This window comes from Hyaena hyaena, unplaced genomic scaffold (genome assembly GCF_003009895.1).
Source record: "Hyaena hyaena isolate Hyena2069 unplaced genomic scaffold, ASM300989v1 scaffold_440, whole genome shotgun sequence".
NCBI lineage: Eukaryota > Metazoa > Chordata > Mammalia > Carnivora > Hyaenidae > Hyaena > Hyaena hyaena.
Window position 1 is genome coordinate 294,421 of NW_024081072.1, and position 20,257 is coordinate 314,677.

At 37.5% G+C, this 20,257-nt stretch overlaps 1 protein-coding gene across 1 annotated transcript in view; it reads right to left on the reverse strand.

Annotated features, from left to right (window-relative positions):
* WBP4 (WW domain binding protein 4) overlaps positions 1-20,257 on the reverse strand; it is a 77,031-nt gene that overhangs the window by 42,686 nt on the left and 14,088 nt on the right. Inside the window, exons 8-9 of the mRNA XM_039253157.1 lie at positions 19,968-20,161; positions 14,580-14,743 (exon numbers count right to left, since the gene is read on the reverse strand). Coding sequence (XP_039109088.1) covers positions 14,580-14,743; positions 19,968-20,161 — 358 coding nt within the window. The remainder of the gene's footprint in view (positions 1-14,579; positions 14,744-19,967; positions 20,162-20,257) is intronic.

Here is a 20,257-nt window from a genome sequence, read left to right on the forward strand (position 1 = left end):
GGGCCCTGTGCTGACAGCTCGGAGCCTGGAGCCTGCTTTGAACTTGAAACTCTGTTATCTCCCTTTCTTTCTGCCTCTCCATGGCTTGCACTCTGTCTCTCTCAAAAATAAACAAACATTAAAAAAAAAACGGAAAACCATAAAATATGTAGAAATAAATCTAACCAAAGAGGTGAAAAAATCTATACACTGAAAACTATAGAAAGCTTATGAAAGAAACTGAAGAAGATACACAAAAAAATGGAAATATATTCCATGCTCCTGGATAGGAAGAACAAGTATTGTTAAAATGTCAATACTACCAAAAGCAATATGCATATTCAATGCAATACCTATCAAAATGACACCAGCATTCTTCACGTGAAAGAAACAATCCTAAAATTAGTATGGAACCAGAAAAAAACCCTAATAGCCAAAGCAATCTTAGAAAAGAAAACCAAAGCTGGAGGCATCACAATCCTGGACTTCAAGCTGTATTACAAAGCTGTAATCAACAAGACAGTATGGTACTGGCACAAAAACAGACACTCAGATCAATGGAATAGAGAACCCAGAAATGGACCCACAAACATATGGCCAACTAATCTCTGACAAAGCAGGGAAAAATATCCAATGAAATAAAGACAGTCTCTTCAGCAAATGATGCTGGGAAAACTGGACAGCAATATGGAGAAAAATGAACTTGGACCATTTTCTTACACCATACACAAAAATAAACTCAAAATGAATGAAAGACCTAAACATAAGACAGGAAGCCAACTAAATCGTTGAGGAGAAAGCAGGCAAAAACCTCTCTGACCTCGGCCACAGCAACTTCTTACTCAACACATCTCCAGAGGCAAGGGAAACAAAAGCAAAAATGAACCATTGGAACCTCATCAAAATAAAAAGCTTCTGCACAGCAAAGGAAACAATCAGAAAAACTAAAAGACAACCAAAGGAATGGGAGGAGATACTTGCAAATGACATATCAGATAAATGGTTAGTATCTAAAATCTATAGACAACTTATCAAACTCAACACCCAAAAAACAAATAATCCAGTGAAGAAATGGGCCAAAGACATGAATAGACACTTCTCCAAAGACATCCAGATGGCCAACCGACACACAAAAAAATGCTCAACATCACTCATCATCAGGAAAATACAAATCAAACCACAATGAGATACCACTTCACACCTGTCAGAATGGCTAACATTAACTCGCAACGACAGATGTTGGCAAGAATGCAGAGCAAGAGGATCTCTTTTGCACTGCTGGTGGGAATGCAAAGTGGTACAGCCACTCTGGAAAAAAGTTTGGAGGTTCCTCAAAACATGAAAAAACAATACTACCCCACAATCCAGCAATTCCACTACTAAGTATTTACCCAAGGGATTCATGTATGCTGTTTCAAAAGGGCACATGCACCCCAATGTTTATAGCAGTACTATCGCCAATAGCCGAAGTATGGAAAGAGCCCAAATGTCCATCGACGGATGAATAAAGATGTGATATGTATATACACATATACACACACACATAACGCAACGGAGTTATTACTCAGCAATCAAAAAGAATGAAATCTTGCCATTTGCAACTACGTGGATGGAACTGGAGGGTATTATGCTAAGGGAAATTAGTCAGATAAAGACAAATATCATAGTACTTCACTCCTATGAGGACTTTAAGATACAAAACAGGGCGCCTGGGTGGCTCAGTCAGTTGGGCGTCCAACTTCAGCTCAGGTCATGATCTCACGGTTCGTGGGTTCGAGCCCCGAGTCGGGCTCTTTTGACAGCTAGCTCAGAGCCTGGAGCCTATTTCGGAATCTGTGTCTCCCTCTGTCTCTGAACCTCCTTTGCTCACGCTGTCTCTCTCAGAAATAAATAAAAAACATTAAAAAAAGATACAAAACAGATGAACATAAAGGGAAGCAAACATAATATAAAAACAAGGAGGGGGACAAAACATAAGAGACTCTTGATGTAAATTAAAAATAAATTATTAAAAAAATAAAATAACAAAAGGAAGCATTAACACTGGAAAAACTTAAACTACATAGAAAGTTCAATGTATCACCATATGTTTTAAAATTTAAGCTTTGATGGGATTTTAGGGAGGGATGCCTGGATGGCTCAGTCAGTAATGGGTCCGACTTTGGCTCAGGTCATGATCCTGCAGTTCACGAGTTGAAGCCCCATGTTGGGCTCTGTGCTAACAGTTCGGAGACTGGAGCCTGCGTCAGAGTCTCTCTCTCTCTCTGCCCCTCCCTGCTTTGCAGTCTGTCTCTTTCAAAAATAAACAAACATTAAAAAAAAAAGATTTTAGGGAAAAATATAAATGATCAAAACTGACTCGTTACTCAAGAATCCTCCACTCCCCAAGAACAACAGCTGTAAACATATAAGTTATTGAGTATTTAGGTGTTCTAGAAACTAACTGCATATGTGATGCTATGTTGCTTTTTATTTTTTAATGTTTTTTTTTTTTTTTTCCCCAGGAGAGAGAGAGAGAGAGACAGCGTGAGCAGGGGAGGGGCAGAGAGAGAGGGAGTCACAGACTGAAATAGACTCCAGGCTCTGAGCTGGCAGTCAGCACAGAGCCCGACGCGGGGCCCGAACCCACGAACCACGAGATCATGACCTGAGCAAAAGTCGGACACTTAACCGACTGAGCCACCCAGGAGCCCCAATGTTGCTTTTTATTTTTGTAAGTTTATTTTGAGAGAGAGAGAGTGCGAGCATAAGTGAGCGAGCATAAGTGGGGGAGGGGCAGAGAGAAAGAGGGAGAAGGGAAATCCTCAGCAGACTCCACGCTGTCAGTGTGGAACCAGATGCAGGGCTCAATCCCATGAATTGTGAGATCACGACTTGAGCTGAAATCAAGAGTTCGTCCCTTAACCACCTGAGCCACCCAGGTACCCTTATCTTTTTAATTTATTCCTCACCATAAATTAGAAATTAGCACTAATATTATGCCATTTTACAGATGAATAAATTGAGGTTTAGGTACATTAGGCAATTTGCCCACAGTCACAAAGGTAGTAAGAAACTAAAGTTATAAAAAATTAACTCCCCTAGAATTCCAGGACCAAAAGATTATACCAGTATTTTCTTTTAAACTTTCTAATTGCAGAGAAACTTGTACTCTAGGCCATTAATGAATGGAAAGTTAGTGGAAAAAAAAAGTTACTGGAAAGTTACTGGTGGAGAAAAAATATAAATAGAAATGGAAAACTACATAATTCACTTTATTTAGTATAAGCTGAATACCAAAATCTGATGAAGATATCACACATCTAAACAAAAAAGTTAAACTATAGACAGACCACCATTTCCCAATTCTGTTTTCCACATCAAAGCTATGACCAATGAAATACATCAAAATCTACTTCTGTTAATAATCCTTCCATTTGTTTATTTATTTATTTATTTTTATGCTTATTTTTGAGAGAAAGAGAGACAGAATGCAGGCAGGGGAGGGACAGAGAGAGACACACAAACACAGAATCTAAAGCAGCTCCAGTTTCTGAGCTGTCAGCACAGAGCCCGATGCGGGGCTCCAAGTCACAAACAGCGAGATTATGACCTGAGCTGAGGTCGCTTAACTGTTTAACTGACAGAGCCACCCAGGTGCCCGTGTTAATAATACTTACAAAAATCTAGAAATAAAGCATGCTTCCTAAACATAATAAAAATTATCTATCTTAAGCCAAAAGTCAATATAATCCTTAATATAAATTTTAGAGACATTTCCACTGAAATCAGAAACAAAACATAAATGCTCACTTTCATCACTACATCACCGAGTATGAAACTCTAAGATAGAACATGAAGTAAATGAAGTAAAATCAGCAGAAAAAAGATTATAAAATATTTGCAGACAAATTTTTGTATGAAAAACCCAAGATTCTAAATATAAAGTTTTATAAATAATACAATAATTCAGCAACACAACTGGACTCAAGCTTCTTCATACTATAATTACTAAAGATACAGTTGAAAACATGGATTAAATTCACAATTTAAAAGAAGCAAAACATGTAAAAAGTTACATACTTAACAGTTACTAAGCATTTATTGTATGCCAGGCATGTTTTAGCTTTTTTGCATACAGAAGTGAACCAAGGTAGACTAAGTGGCTTCCCTGCCTCCATTCAAGAAAATTGAATGTGAGACTCACAAAGAGGCAGTTACAAAAGTTGTGTAGAGAATCATACCTGATGACTTGAGTAAAACGATATACAACGTTTTGGGGTGAAAATATAAAATATGGAAAATGTCAACTTTCTTAAAATCAAATTCAACAAGTAAAATAGAACTTCAATCATTTTGACTAAAATCATAGTTGTTGAACTTACAAAATGATTTAATTTGCCTAGAAAAGAATGAAAAGTAAAAGAAAACAGGAAGGAACTACTTAAGAAAATTTTGAAAAAAAAAAAATACAGGATATACCACCACATGTCAGAACATATATAAAAGCATATAATTAAATCACAATAATTACATCTTTATAGTACTGTCACAAGAACAGATAGGTTAATGGAACAGAATAAGTGGCTAGAAACAAACTGGTAAAACTCGAGAATTAAACACAAGATCAGGGGCATGTGGGTGGCCCAGTTGGTTAAGCATTTGTTAAGTATTTGACTTTTGGCTCAGGTCATGCATGATCTCACAGATTTCTGAGGTCAAGCCCTGCATCAGAGTCTGTGCTGCCAGTGCAGAACCTGCATGGGATTCTCTCTCTCCTGTCCTCATTTGTGTGCATGCCTTCTCTTTCTCTCTCAAAATAAATAAATAAACTTAAAAAGTTAATACAAGATTAAAAATAAGTGTCACTTTAAAAAGTGTGGGGAAAGAATGGTACATAAAAGTAGGGAAGAATGGGACTAGCAAAACTGGTTAGCCAGATAGGAAAAACAACTAATTTAGAATTTCATCTCATATGATACATTAAATAGTTGACAGACCACACAAAACAGAAGGAAATACAAGTACATATTTGGCTTCTGGATGGGAAATGGTATCAGTAAAATAGATCACAAAAGAAAAACCAATTGGGCTAGTTAAACCTGATAAAATTGTGCACATCTAAAACCATTATAAGCACAATTAACAGTCAAACTAGAAATGTGGAAAATCCACAAAACCTACAACTAACCAATGATTACCATTTGTACAACAAAAGGAGCTTACAGAAATAAGACTAATAATTCAATGGAAAAATTTACAAAGACTATCGACAATTTACAGAAGAGTAAATACAACACTAATATATGAAAAAAATTCATATGAGTAAATCAGAGAAAACTAAAATGAGATATTCTTTGCTGAATTAGAAACTATTTAAAAGCCTAGAAAAAACTAATGCTGAGAGGGTCCAATGGGACAGAAGTTTTCTGAAACTGCTGATGGAGTAGAGATTGGTATGCTGTTTCTGGAAAGTAACTGGACACTGTGAATCAAGATTTTCAACATGTTCATAACCTTTCAGCAGGTATTCCACTTCTGGAAATTGTCAAGAATGTATACAGAGTGATATATCCATACGGTAATCAAAATGTTACAAAAACAAAATATGCAGAAATAATCTCACTGTCTAACAGGGAATGGCTGAGTAAAATCAAAGCACATCTAAAAAATGTATTGTATAGCAATTAAAAATAACACTTACAGGGGCACCTAGCTGGTTCAGCTGGTTAAGTGTCCAACTCTTGGTTTCAGTTCAGGTCATGATTTCACGGTTTGTGGGTTTAAGCCCCGCATCAGGCTTCATGCTGGAGTGTGGACCCTGTCTGGGATTCTCTGTTTCCTTCTCTTCACTTCTCCCTGCCAGATCCTCCCTCCACACCCCCGTCTCTCTCAAAATACATAAACTTAAAAAAATAACATTTGCAGAATTTTAACAAAGTATAGGATATTGATAATATGATGCTAAGTAGGGAAAAAGATAAAAGCTGGAAAAAATACTCCAAAATGTTATCATCATCTCTGGGTAACTAAAACAGTTATTGTTAAATTTTTCTTCAATTTCAAAAATTTTCTATAATCAAAATATATTGGTTATTTTTAGGGGGGAATCTCTTAAGAAATTAGGCTTATTTACCTGGGAAGTCAGACATAATTCATCACGTGTTAAAATGACTGACAATGTTAAAATTTAATAAGCATGGTTTTACCTTATACTTACCACACAGAAAACCAAATACCCAAATTTCAAGAAATCTTAACTTGAAGTATAGGAAATGTTGGTATAGTACAACCATCTTCCTATTGTAAGTCACTTAAAAACTCATTTCAGGGCTGTAGTAATACAGCCTATTATTTCTGCAATTTCAGTATATATAGTCAGTATGCTTACATGGTGCCTGGCAGTATGTTGCATTAAATGCATTTCTTCTATTATCACATTAACAAATACAACCTAAACTATTATAATAATAGTAACATTTTGACAGCAGTTCTAATCTATACAATGGTATGCTATCCCTACAAAATTAGTTCTTTTTTCAAAGTTTATTTGTTGGAGAGAGAGAGAGAGTGGAAACAGGGAAGGGGTAGAGAGAGAGGGAGAGAGACACTTCCAAGCAGGCTCTACACTGTCAACACAGAGCCCAGTGCAGGGCTTTAATTCATGAACCATGAGATCATGACCTGAGCTAAAATCAAGAGTTGGATGCTTAACTGACTCAGTCACCCTAAGTGCCCTCCTGCAGAATTAATTCTTATTAGAATTGCATACAGATCTTCCCTGACTTATAATGGGGTTATGTCCTGATAAATCCACTGTAAATGGAAAATATCGTAAACTGAAAATGCATTTAGTACACCTAACCTACTTAACAGCATATCTTAGCCTACCCTAAATGAGTTCAGAACATGTACAGTAACCTAAACTGGGCAAAATCATTCACCACAAAGCCTATTTTATATATAAAGTATTGAATATCTCATGTAATTTATCGAATACCATACCGATGGTGAAAAACAGAATGGTCCTAAGTATACTGGCTATTTACCCTCATGACTGTATGACTGCCTGACAGTGTACAGAGTACTGTATGGCAGTGTACTACTAGGCCAGGGAAAAAGTTCAAAATTTGAAGTGTGGTTTCTACTGAATGCATACTGCTTTTGCACCATCTAAAAGTCAAAAAATCGTAAGTCAAACCATTGGTACAAAGTTGGCTAAAACGTGCATTACTCTATCTTATGAAAAAATATAATCTTTTCATTAAAATACAGTTTTAACTATAAATAACTTCACTGTAAAAGTATCCAGAAGAGTCCTCTAAATTATCATCTCAAAGCATTAATGTTCTGAAGAAAAACTGCTAACTCATGTAATTTTTTTTTATTCACCTGAAGATTTAAACATTTAAGAAACGCTAGTTTGTGGAGCTGGGAGTGATGTCTTCCTTTTATTGTGTAAATACGCTCAAGACAGTAATTTAAACATGTAAGCTAGTAATATAAACCAGGTAACATCCCTACCATCTTTGTTTAATTGATAAAACTGTTCTGTTTTTTGAATACAGGCTTTAAAATTTTGGTGAAGTGTCATAAGCCATTTTCAAGACAGTAACAAAATAAGCTTTTTTTCTTGTCTTTAGATATATCCTGTGGAAGCCTTCATTAAATATGCAGATATTTGTTTCTCCGAAAGAATAATGATGGTGAGTGTGACAATGTTCACGTATAAATGGTGTAAGTGTCTAAATCTGTGGTCAAAAGAAATGCTATGTTTGTGTAGGAATCAAAATAATCATTAACTTGCACTAATATAGAGAATTGTTGAATCATTGTATTGTATACGTGAAACAAATATAACACTGTATGTTGACTATACTGGAATTAAACAAATAAATAAATATTGGCATCTCTATTAAAAAACCCAATCATTAGCTTTCTTTCAAAAATAACCGCAGTTTGCCCAAACAAAGAAGGGCTGAAGTCAAAGGACTATGAACCCCATGAATCTGGGAGGAAAGGAGATGGAATCTACTAGGAAGAAAACAGGAAAACTAGAAGGCCCCTATAGATGCGTAATTGTGAAGTGGTGGTGATATAATGGACCACAGAGGCACAGAGGGGAGGGATGCCCTTTTGTGGAGAAACAAAGGGAAGAGAAAGAGCAGCTGGGGAAGTATAGGACTGTATCTGGACAAAAGAAAAACTCGGAGGACTGACATAGAGGGATCCCATCTCTAACTGCAGGGCTTTCTTCGGACTCCAGCTGCCCTGTTCACAGGTGTGTGAGTCACCTGTGAAAAGAGGTGAGTCACTTCGGGTTCAGTGGTACCTCAGGGGCACAGATGGCAGCAGGAGAATCCCATCCCATCCCCTCCCCTGAAGTGCTGCAGCACAGCCACGGGATTACATTCAGGCAGTATTATTAACGCAAAGGAAATAGGAATTTAAAACGCAGCTAAGTGTGGGACGTAGGAGACTGCAGAGCAAGACAGCCGACCTTGTCTGCGCCCAAGGCACAGGGAGGTCAGATCCAAAGGAGTGCTTTGGGAAACCTGGTCCCAAACCTGAAGAAGGGCCTAGGTGGTCACCATTTATTCCCCCTCAAACACCAAGGTGGGGCCCACGTGGAGGTGGGACCCGCCTATACCTAACCATGCCCCTCCACGGTGGACAGCCTCTTATCTACTGGAGTTGGATGGATGCTGGGAACCAGAATGCCCCCTCCTCCAGACCAACACTGAGGCACTGCCTGGATTAGCTCTGGGTCAATTCTTGTTATTTAGATATTGTCTCCCTTTTCTCCTCCTCATTTCTTCCCTCTCTAGGCTGGTTACTCTGGTTATTGGTTTGCTTAAACAGATATATTTAATCCATTCTCTTGATGCATATTGTACACCTCCTTTCCTTTCTCTCTCTCTCTCTCTCTGGAATAATCAGGCCATATAGTTTCTCTGTATAACTTTATCTTCATTTATTTTTCTTGCCTCCTTCCTTATTCTCCTTTCTCTCTCTCTGGATTAAGCTTTTTAGTCTCTCTGCCTGGTCAATGTGCATTTTTCTCTTTCTCCCCGGCCCTGTTTTTTCTCTCTTTGTATATGCTCTTCCATCAGCACTGCCTCCACCGTGTTCTTTACTTGTCACTGGGGTATCTGGTTTTGCACTTTTACACTGTCCTTTGTTTTGTTTGTTTTTGTCAGTTTGCTTGTTTGTTTTGTGCATTTGTTTTTGTTTCCTGTTTGTCTGTCTGTTTTCCTTTCCAGGGCTACTTCAAGGAACAAACCAAAACACATCTGGTGAAGGGTCCAAAACACCGCTACGAGTAGGGAAATAAAATAACCAAAGTCAGAACAACAGAGAGCAAGTAACACTCTCCAAAACACACATCCAGAATGGGCAGGCCCTGAAAGTATGTGAACCTCCTTTAATATAGCAGTACTTGCAGGTGCAGAGCACATCAAAAGCTTTTAAAACTTACAAGTGACAGAAGACTAGTCAAAATGATGAAACAGAAGAATTCTCTAAAGAAATTCCAGGAAGAAGTGACAGCTAAAAAATTAATCAAAACAGATATAAGAAACATAACTGAGCAAGAATTTAGATAGTCATAAAATTAAATGCTGGGCTTGAAAAAACCATAGAAGACAGCAGAGACTCCATTGCTACAAAGATCAAGGATCTTAAAAATAGCCATGATGAATTAAAAAATGCTATAAATGAGGTGCAAAATAAAACCAAGGCAGCCACAGCGCAGACAGAAGATGCAGAGGGGAGAATAGGTGAACTAGAAGATAAAATTATGGAAAAAGAGGCAGCCGAGAAAGAGAGGAGAGAGTGCGCTAAACTGATCCAGGAGCACAAAAGGAGAATTCGAGAACTGAGTGATGCAATCAAATGTAACAATATATATATCATAGAAATTCCAGAAGAGAAAGGGGCTATAGGGGTACCTGAACAAATCATGGCTGAGAACTTCCCCAATCTAGGGAAGGAAACAGACAACGAAATCCAGGAGGAACAGAGAACTCCCTTCAGATGTAACTTGAATCGATCTTCTGCATGACATATCATAGAGAAACCGGCAAAATACAAGGATAAAGCTAGGGATAAACGGGCCTTAAAATACAAAGGTAGACACATAAGGGTAGCAGACCTATCTACTGAAACTTGGCAGGCCAGAAAGGAATGGCAGGAAATCTTCAATGTGATGAACAGGAAAAATATGCAGCCAAGAATCCTTTATCCAGCAAACCTGTCATTCAGAATAGAAGGAGAGATAAAGGTTTTCCCAAACAAACAAAAACTGAAGGAATTCATCACCACTAAACCAGTCCTACAAGAGATCCTAAAGGGAACTCTATGAGGAAAATGTTGCAAGGACCACAAAGGACCAGAGACATCACTACAAGCATGAATCCCACAGAGAATGCAATGACTCTAAACCCCTATTTTTCAATAATAACACTAAATGTAAACAACTAAATGCTCCAACCAAAAGACATAGGGTAGCAGAATGGATAAAACAAGACCCATGTATTTGCTGTCTGTAAGAGACTCATTTTAGACCTGAGGACACCTTCAGATTGAAAGTGAGGGGATGGGGAACTATCTATCATGCTACCGGAAGTGAAAAGAAAGCTGGAGTAGCCATACTTAGATGAGACAAACCAGACTTTAAAGTAAAGGCTGTAACAAGAGATGAAGAAGGGCATTATATAATAATTACAGAGTCTATCCGTCAGGAAGAGCTAACAATTAAAAATGTTTATGTACCAAATTCTGGAGCACCCAAATATATAAAACAACTAATCACAAACACAAGCAATTTTATTGCTAATAATGTGCTAACTGGAGGGGACTTAAATACTCCAGTTACGGCAATGGATAGATCAACCAGACAGAGAATCACTAAAGAAACAACGTCCCTGAATGACACTTTGGACCAGATGGACTTGACAGACATATTTAGAACTCTACATCCCAAAGCTATGGAATTCACTTTCTTCTCGAGTACACATGATACATTCTCCAAGAAAGATCACATACTGGGTCACAAAGCAGACCTCAATAAATATCAAAGAATTGAGATCATACCATGTACATGTTCAGATCACAATGCTGTGAAACTTGAAATCAACCACAGGAAAAACTCTGGAAACCCTCCAGAAGCATGGAGGTTAAAGAATACTCTACTAAAGAATGAATGGGTCAACCAGGCAATTAAAGAAGAAATTAAAAAATATATGGAAGCAAATGAAAATGAAAATACAACAATCCAACCCTTTGGGATGCAGCAAAGGCAGTCCAAAGAGGAAAACACATTACCATGCAGGCCTATCTGAAGAAACAAGAAAAAGCCCCAAACAAAATCTAACAGCACACCTAAAGGAACTAGAAGCGGAACAGCAAAGACACCACAAACCCAGTAGAAGAAAAATAATAAAGATCAAGGCAGAAATAAACAATATAGAATCCAGAACAACAGGTCAATGAAACCAAGAATTGGTTTTTTGAAAAAATAAACAAAATTGATAAACCTCTAGCCAGGCTTCTCAAACAGAAAAGGGAGTGGACCCAAACATATAAAAATCGTGAATGAAAATGGATTGGTCAGAACCAATACCTCAGAAATACAAGCAATTATCAGGGAGTACTATGAAAAATTATATGCTAATAAACTGGACAACCTGGAAGAAATGTACAAATTCCTAAACACCAAAATACTATCAAAACTCAGACAGGAAGAAATAGAAAATTTGAACAGTTCCATAACTAGGGAAGAAACTGAATCAGTTATCAAAAATTTCCCAACAAGTAAGAGTCCTGGACCAGATGGTTTCCCTGGGGAATTTTTAACAGACATTTAAAACAGAGTTAATACCTATCCTTATCAAACTGTTCCAAAAAACAGAAATAGAAAGAAAACTTCTGGACTCATTCTATGAAGCCAGCATTACATTGATTCCCAAACCAGACAGAGACCCAGCAACAAAAGAGAACTACAGGCCAGAAACCCTAATGAATATGATGCAAAAATCCTCAATAATATACTAGCAAATCAAATTCAATAGCATATAAAAAGAATTATTCACCATGATCAAGTGGGATGCATTCCTGGGATGCAGGGCTGGTTCAATATTCGCAAATTAACAAAAGATAAAAACCATATGATCCTGTCAATAGATGTAGAAAAAACATTTGACAAAACACAGCATCCTTTCTTAATAAAAACCCTCAAGAATGTCAGGATAGAAGGAACATACTTAAACATCATAAAAGCCATGTATGAAAAGCCCACAGCTAATATCATCCCCAATGGGGAAAAACAGAGCTTTCCCCCTGAGATCAGGAACACAACAGGGATGTCCACTCTCACCACTGTTGTTTAACATAGTGTTGGAAGTCCTAGCATCAGCAATCAGACAACAAAATGAAATAAGAGGCAACTGATTTGGCAAAGATGAAGTCAAACTTTCACTTTCCGCAGACATGATATTCTACATGGAAAACCTGACAGATTCCACCAAAGTCTGCTAGAACTGATCCATAAATTCATCAAAGTTGCAGGGTACAAAATCAACGTACAGAAATTGGTTGCATTTTTATACACCAACAATGAAGCAAGAGAAAGAGAAATCAAGAAACTGATTCCCTGCACAACTGCACAAAAAAGCATAAAATACCTAGGAATAAACCTAACCAAAGATGTAAAAGATCTGTATGCTGAAAACTATAGAAAACTTATGAAGGAAACTGAAGACGACACAAAGAAATGGAAAAACATTCCATGCTTATGGATTGGAAGAATAAATATTGTTGAAATGTCAATACTACCCAAAGCAATCTACACATTCAATGCAATCCCAAATAAAATTGCACCAGCATTCTTCTCAAAGCTAGACAATCCATCCTAAAATTTGTATGGAACCACAAAGACCCCGAATAGCCAAAGTAATATTGAAGAAGAAAACCAAAATAGGAGGCATCACAATTCCAAACTTAAGCGTCTACCAGAAAGCTGTAATCATGAAGACAGCATTGGCACAAAAACAGATACATAGACCAATGGAATAGAATAGAGAACCCAGAATTGGACCCGCAAATGTATGGCCAACTAATCTTTGACACAGCAGGAAAGAGCATCCAATGGAAAAATGACAGCCTCTTTTAATGGTGCTGGGAGAACTGGACAGCAACATGCAGAAGAATGAAACTAGACCACTTTCTTACACAATACACCAATGTAAACTCAATACGGATGAAGGACCTGAATGTGAGGCAGGAAACCATCAAAACTCTAGAGGAGCAGGCAGGCAACAACCTCTTTGACCTCAGCCACAGCAATTTCTTACTCGACACATCTACAAAGGCAAGGGAATTAAAAACAAAAATGAACTACTAGGTCCTCATCAAGATAAAAAGCTCCTGCACTGCAAAGGAAACATTCAACAAAACTAATAGACAATTAATTAGTTCCCTAATGGGAAAAGATAGTTGCAAATGACATATCAGATAAACGGCTAGTATCCAAAATCTATAAGGAACTCAGCAAATTCCACACTCCAAAAACAAATAATCCAGTGAAGAAATGGGCAGAAGCATGAATAGACACTTTTCCAAAGAAGACATCCAGATGGCCAAAAGACACATGAAATGTTGTTCAATGTCACTCATCATCAAGGAAATACAAATTAAACCACATTGATATACCACCTCACATTGGTCAGCATGGCTAAAATGAACAAATCAGGGGACTATAGATGCTGGTGACCATGTGGAGAAATGGGCACCCTGTTACACTGTTGATAGAATGCAAACTGGTGCAGCTCCTCTGGCAAACAGTGTGGAAGTTCCTCAGAAAATTAAAAACAGAACTACCCTATGACCCAGCAACAGCACTACCAGGAATATACCCAAGGGATGCAGGAGTGCTGATACAGAGGGCCACATGTATCCCAATGTTTATAGAAGAACTTTCTGCAATAGCCAAATCATGGAAAGAACCAAAATGGCCATCAACTGACAAATGGATAAAGAAGTGGATTATATATACAATGGAATACTACTTGGCAATGAGAAAGAATGAAATTTGGATATTTGTAGCAATGTGGATGGAACTGGAGGGTACCATGCTAAGTGAAATAAGTCCTGCAGAGAAAGACAGATATGATATGTTTTCACTCATATATGGATCTTGAGAAAACTTAACAGAAGACCATGGGTGAAGGGAAGGGGGAAAAATGTTACAGAGGGAAGGTGGCAAACCATAAGAGACTCTTAAATACTAAGAACAAACTGAGGGTTGATGGGGGTGGGGGAGAGGGGAAAGTGGGTGATGGGCATTGAGGAGGGCACTTGTTGGGATAAGCACTGGATGCTCTATGGAAACCAATCTGACAATTAATTACATAAAATTTTTTTTTAAATAACCACAGTTTACATTTTAAAATAGTTTAAAAATACTTAATTAGAAGAAATAAAACCACTCTAGAAATAAAGAAATGAGCCACACCTTCTAAGAGCACCTTATACTTGAAAGGAGTTACTGAAATGAATGGAAGGAAGTATGAGATATAGAGTACAATTCATACAAACAGTGGGATTAAGTTTTAGGTACTTACTGAGACTCAACTTCTTGTTTAATTTCTTGCCATTCTCCATATGGGTTTGATTTTTTATGAGCTTTGAATTTTTCTTCATTTGGACCTGATGAAGTTTGCTCTTGGGTATTTTTTTCTTTCTGTGTTTCTGGTTCAGTTCCTTTGTCACTATTTTTATTTTTTTCCTGAAATGTCAAAGTCAAGAAATAACGTATTACAGCAAAGTTACAGGGACAACAATTTCTTTAACACAGTCATATTATTGATTTAAACATTAACCCAGTATTTTAAATTTGCACATAACAACAAATATATATAAAAGAATTTTAGTGTTTGATTAGGCTTTTTACTATGTCTAAAATGATAAGATATCATGGTTAAGGCTGGTATATATGTATGCATTTATTTATTAAAGTTTATTTATCTTGAGAGAGACAGAGACAGAATAAGTTGGGAAGGAACAGAATGAGGAGACAGAGAATCCCAAGGATTGACTCAGGGCTCGAACTCACTAACCCTGAGATCATGACCTGAGCGGAAACGAAGAGCTGGATGCTTAACCGAGAGAGCCACCCAGGTGCCCTCAAGGACTGCTTTTAAAACAATTTGACTGTATTAACATTCTACACTTAAAAACATACACTGGCCTTTTTTATACTCTTTCTGTCTTCTCTCCTTACTTTTATATTCAACAGTATCTCCCCTTAAACTGTGCCTTTTCTGAATTTAATGCCATGCCATTAAACCTTTCTATACTCATTATCTATGTAAAGAACTCCCTCAACCTAGTAGTCTTAACTGAAATCTGTCTTTACATTGAGGACAGTGCCAAAGCTTCAGTGGAATCTATGCTAACTGTGAAATGGGAATAAGACACAACCCTGAGATAGAAGCAGGTCCCATGGGAGCCCCTGGCTAGGGTTGGTATTTTTATGGCACCCCTTCATCAGGAATAATAGAGCCCTATGATCCAGTTTAGCAAAGGGACCATGCACTTGATTTCTGCCTCTCTGCAAAATGCACAATCATGTGTGGTGGTCCTAGGACACTGTTCTGTTTGTAATTCTTTGAATGGATATTAACTCATTCCCTCATGCTGTTCCATCATAAAACTAGGAAACAGCATCCACTTTTAGCATTCTCTTTACTGTTTCCAAGCTGTGACTTCTTTTTAATAAAAGATTTTTAGAGATCATAGTTTATGCTTTGATTCTAATGCAATGTAATAAATGCCTCCTCCTCTGGGACTTGTACCACCCTGTATACAGTTTTCTTCCATGCTTCCTTACATAAGTCACTGTAAGTGACCTTTGGCAACTGTCTCATATACACTGATGTCTTTATGGGTTTTTTGTTTTTTTTTTTTTTTTTTTACCACCATATCTTTTCTATTCAACTCATCATTTTGGACTTTAAAAGTTCCCTAGCCTGTTCTGTGTGCCTCAAAATCAAGGACTTTGGCTTGGACTATATTTTAGTCACCAGAAGTTACATATTTTCCATCATACATAGCATCTAGTATATAGGTAGTATTCAAATATTAAACCTCACATCTATGTTCCTTTTTAATTTGAACTGTATCATCACTCAAAAATGCCCCACTTGTGGGGCACCTGGGTGGCTTAGTCGGTTAAGCGTCCGACTTTCGCTTAGGGCATGATCTTGCGGTTCGTGGGTTCAAGCCCTGCGTCGGGCTCTGTGCTGACTGCCAGCTCAGAGCCTGGAGCCTGTTTCAGTCTGTATCTCCCTTTCTCTCTGGCCCTCCCCTGCTCACGCTGTCTCTCTCTCTCTCTCTCTCCTGAAATAAATAAAAATTAAAAAAAAAAAAATGTCCCACTTGTGAAATTTTAAACTCTAAAAGTCCCCCCTTCTAACCACAGTAAGTTATTCTGGCTTCCTACTTTACTTCCAATATACCTCCTATCTACAAACCTCATTACCATCTCTAATGGCTTAACTTCCCTTTGGGTTCTGAATTTGCTGACTTCATCATTACAGAGATCCTCATCCACAGTGAATCATTTTATTTATTTTTGATCATTTTTTAAAACTTTGGAAGTGTATTCTTTAATCCCATAAACTACTTTACCCATTCCTTTCCTTCCCTCTGGTAACTATCACTTTATTCTCTATAGTTAAAGGTTCAGTTTCTTGGTTTGTCTTTTGTTTTCCTTTGCCCATTTGTGTTGTTTCTTAAATTCTACATATGAATGAAATAATATGGTATTTGTCTTTCTGTGACTGACTTATTTTGCTTACCATTATACTCTCTAGCTCCATCCATGTCTTTGCAAATAGCAAGATTTCATTCCTTTTTTATGGCCAAATAATATTCTACTGTGCATATATACACATCTTTATCCGTGCATCTATCCATGAGCACTTCAGGTGCTTCCATAGTCTGGCTATTATAAATAATGTTGTAATAAATATATGAGTACATGTAACTCTCTGAGTTAGTGTTTTTGTGTTTTTGGGGTAAATACCCAGTAGAGTGATTACCGGAGCCTAGGGTACTTCTATTTTTAGTTTTTTTGAGGAACCTCCATACTGTTTTCCACAATGGCTCCACCAGTTTGCATTCCCAACAACAGTGCATGAGGGTTCCTTTTTCTCCACATTCTTGCCAACACTTGTTTATTGTTTTTGATTTTACCTATTCTGAGAGGTGCGAGGTGACATCTCCTTGTACTTTTTATTTGCATTTCCCTGATGATCAGTGATGCTGACAAATTTTACATCCTTCGTTACAGAGCTCGATGTCCACAGGGAATCATTTTAGAAACATTTTTTTGCTAGCACCCTTAAATATCTTTTTCCTTATGATTATCTATTGTATAGGACCTAAAAAACTTCGACACAGACTTATCCAATCATTGGTCTGTCAAGTGTTATAAGAGGAAAAAGAAAAATAACACAGACTTCAAGTTATATTACAAAGCTGTAGTAATCAAAGCAGTATGGTACTGGCACCAAAACAGACACATAAATCCATGGAACAGAACAAAAAAGCCAGAAATGAACCCATAATTATATGGTCAATTAATCTTTGACAAAACAGGAAAGAATACACAAGGGGCAAGAGACTTAACAATAAATGGTGGTGGGAAAACTGGTCAGCTACATGCAAAAAAATGAAACTGGACCACTTTCTTACACCATACACAAAAATAAATTCAAAATGGATTAAAAGCCCAAATGCGAAACCTGAAACCATAAAAATCCTAGAAGAGAACATAGGTGGTAATGTTTCTGGTATGGGCTATAGCAACATTTTTTAGATCTGTTTCCAGAGGGAAGGGAAAAATAGCAAAAATAAACTACTGGCACTACATCAAGATAGTTTCTGCACAGCAAAGCGAACAATCAACAAAACTAAAAGGCAACCTACTGAACAGGAGAAGATATTTGAAGATGACATATCTCATAAGGGGTTAATATCTAAGGTACATAAAAAACTTACACAAACACCCAAAAAACAAATAAAAATAATTTAAAAATGGGCAGAAGACATGAACAGACATTTTTCCAAAGAAGACATCCAGATGTCCAACAGTCACATGAAAAGATGCTCAGCATCACTCATCATCATGAAAATACAAATCAAAACTATGATGAGATCCTATATGTTGCCTGCAAATACCCTTTCTCCAGCATCCGTGAATTTTCTTCTCAGGCCAATAATGTCAACTATGAATCACAGCTATGTGTCATTTTTTTTTTTTTAATTTTTATTTCTAGGAGAGAGAGAGACCGAGTGAGCAGGGGAGGGTCAGAGAGAGAGGGAGATACAGACTGAAACAGGCTCCAGCCTCTGAGCTGGCAGTCAGCACAGAGCCCGACGCAGGGCCCGAACCCACGAACCGTGAGATCATGCCCTAAGTGAAAGTCGGACACTTAACCGACTAAGCCACCCAGGCGCCCCAGTTATGTGTCATATTTGCCTCGCCACCTGAGCTCTTGCTGGAGAGATCACAAAAGCAGGACTAACAATACTAAAGAAATGTTTGATTTTACTTTCCTGCCACGGATGGGGATTTAATACCACCTGTGAATCCTATTACTTGGTTCAATTCATCTCCCATCTCAGCTCAGTAACTGTTTCAATCCATTAATGCCAAGCTCCTGAAAGGTCCTCACTCTCAGCAAGCAATCTTAATTTCTTTACGAATGAGGATAAAAGAGTATTACTTTTTCAATTTCCTCCCTGATAACAACGCATCCATAATCCTACCTTCTTATAAAAAGGAAAACCTTACCTTCTTTACAGAAAGTGAGTTTATTCCTTGTTCAAGACCAGCCTATCTGCCTACCCTTGTTGGTATTCCCTATCTCCTCTGGAGTCATTCTTAATGAACATATCACCAGCATAAACCTCTCATGATTAAGAGTCAATGTGCAGCCATCATCCTGCCAACTAATTTCTACTTTTCATTTCATATTCAAACCACATATACACCGTGAACCACTTGTCCTTCCTCTAAAATCTGAGATTTTTAAAAATATTTTTTATTCAAATCCCAGTTATTATACAGTGTAATACTAGTTTCACCTGTAGAATATAATCTGAGTTCTGCCACCCCAACCCTGGTAAAACTGGTAGCAGGGCTTCAAGGCCTTTATGGTAAAGTTAAAAGGACATTTTTCTTTTCCTAGACCTAATTAATCCTTGATGCACTCTATTCCTTTGGCTTCTTGGATATTACATTCTGGTTCTCTGTAAAACTTTCTAGACAGTCTTTTCATTGTGGGCGGCTCTTTCCCTGCCTGTCACTGAAATGTTTGTCATTTTCCTAGGTTATCTCACCCAATATGAGATTTAAATTACTACTAGTAAACTGATGATACAAAAATGATTTAAATTACTACTAGTAAACTGATGATACTTAAATTACTACTAGTAAACTGATGATACTAACTCTAGCCTAGATACTCAGTCTTGGGGGCGCCTGGGTGGCTCAGTCAGTTAAGTGTCCAACTTCAACTCAGGTCATGATCTCACGGTCTGTGGGTTCGAGTGCCGCGTCGGGCTCTGTGCTGACAGCTAGCTCAGAGCCTGTAGCCTGTTTCAGATTCTGTATCTTCCTCTCTCTCTGACCCTCCTCTGCTCACGCGTCTCTCTCTCTCGTTCTCAGAAATTAAAAAAAAAAAAAAAAATTAAAAAAAAATTTAGATACTCAGACTTCTATGTTCAGACAGCTCTCTGGATGTTAGAGATAATTCAAACTTAGGAGGTCTAAAAATTAACTCATTGTCTTGCTACCAAATGGGTACTAATAAATGGTAATAACCATCTACCCTTTGCTAAAAATATGTCTTGGCTTTATTTCTATCTTCCACCAGAAAACTGGGTAAGTCTGTCAAGCTTTACATTGTTACGGTTTTCTAAATAATAAAACAAGAACATACCTTAAATTTTATTTTTGGCTTTTGTGTTTCTGTAGAGGCCTCTTCTTTTTCTGCCTCCTGTTCCCCACCAGAATCACTATGAGAATCTGATGATTTAGACTCTTCTAGGGTATCAAGTGACTTTTCATTGACTTTACTAGAAAGCAGATCGCCAGAGTGTGGAATAAAATCATCAGGTTTTTCCCATCTGGATTCTATTCAACACATTTTAATAGTCAGGTTATTTACTTATTACCAATTCTATTCAGAAATAACTCCCAACAGAACATTCCCTATCACTTATATTACTT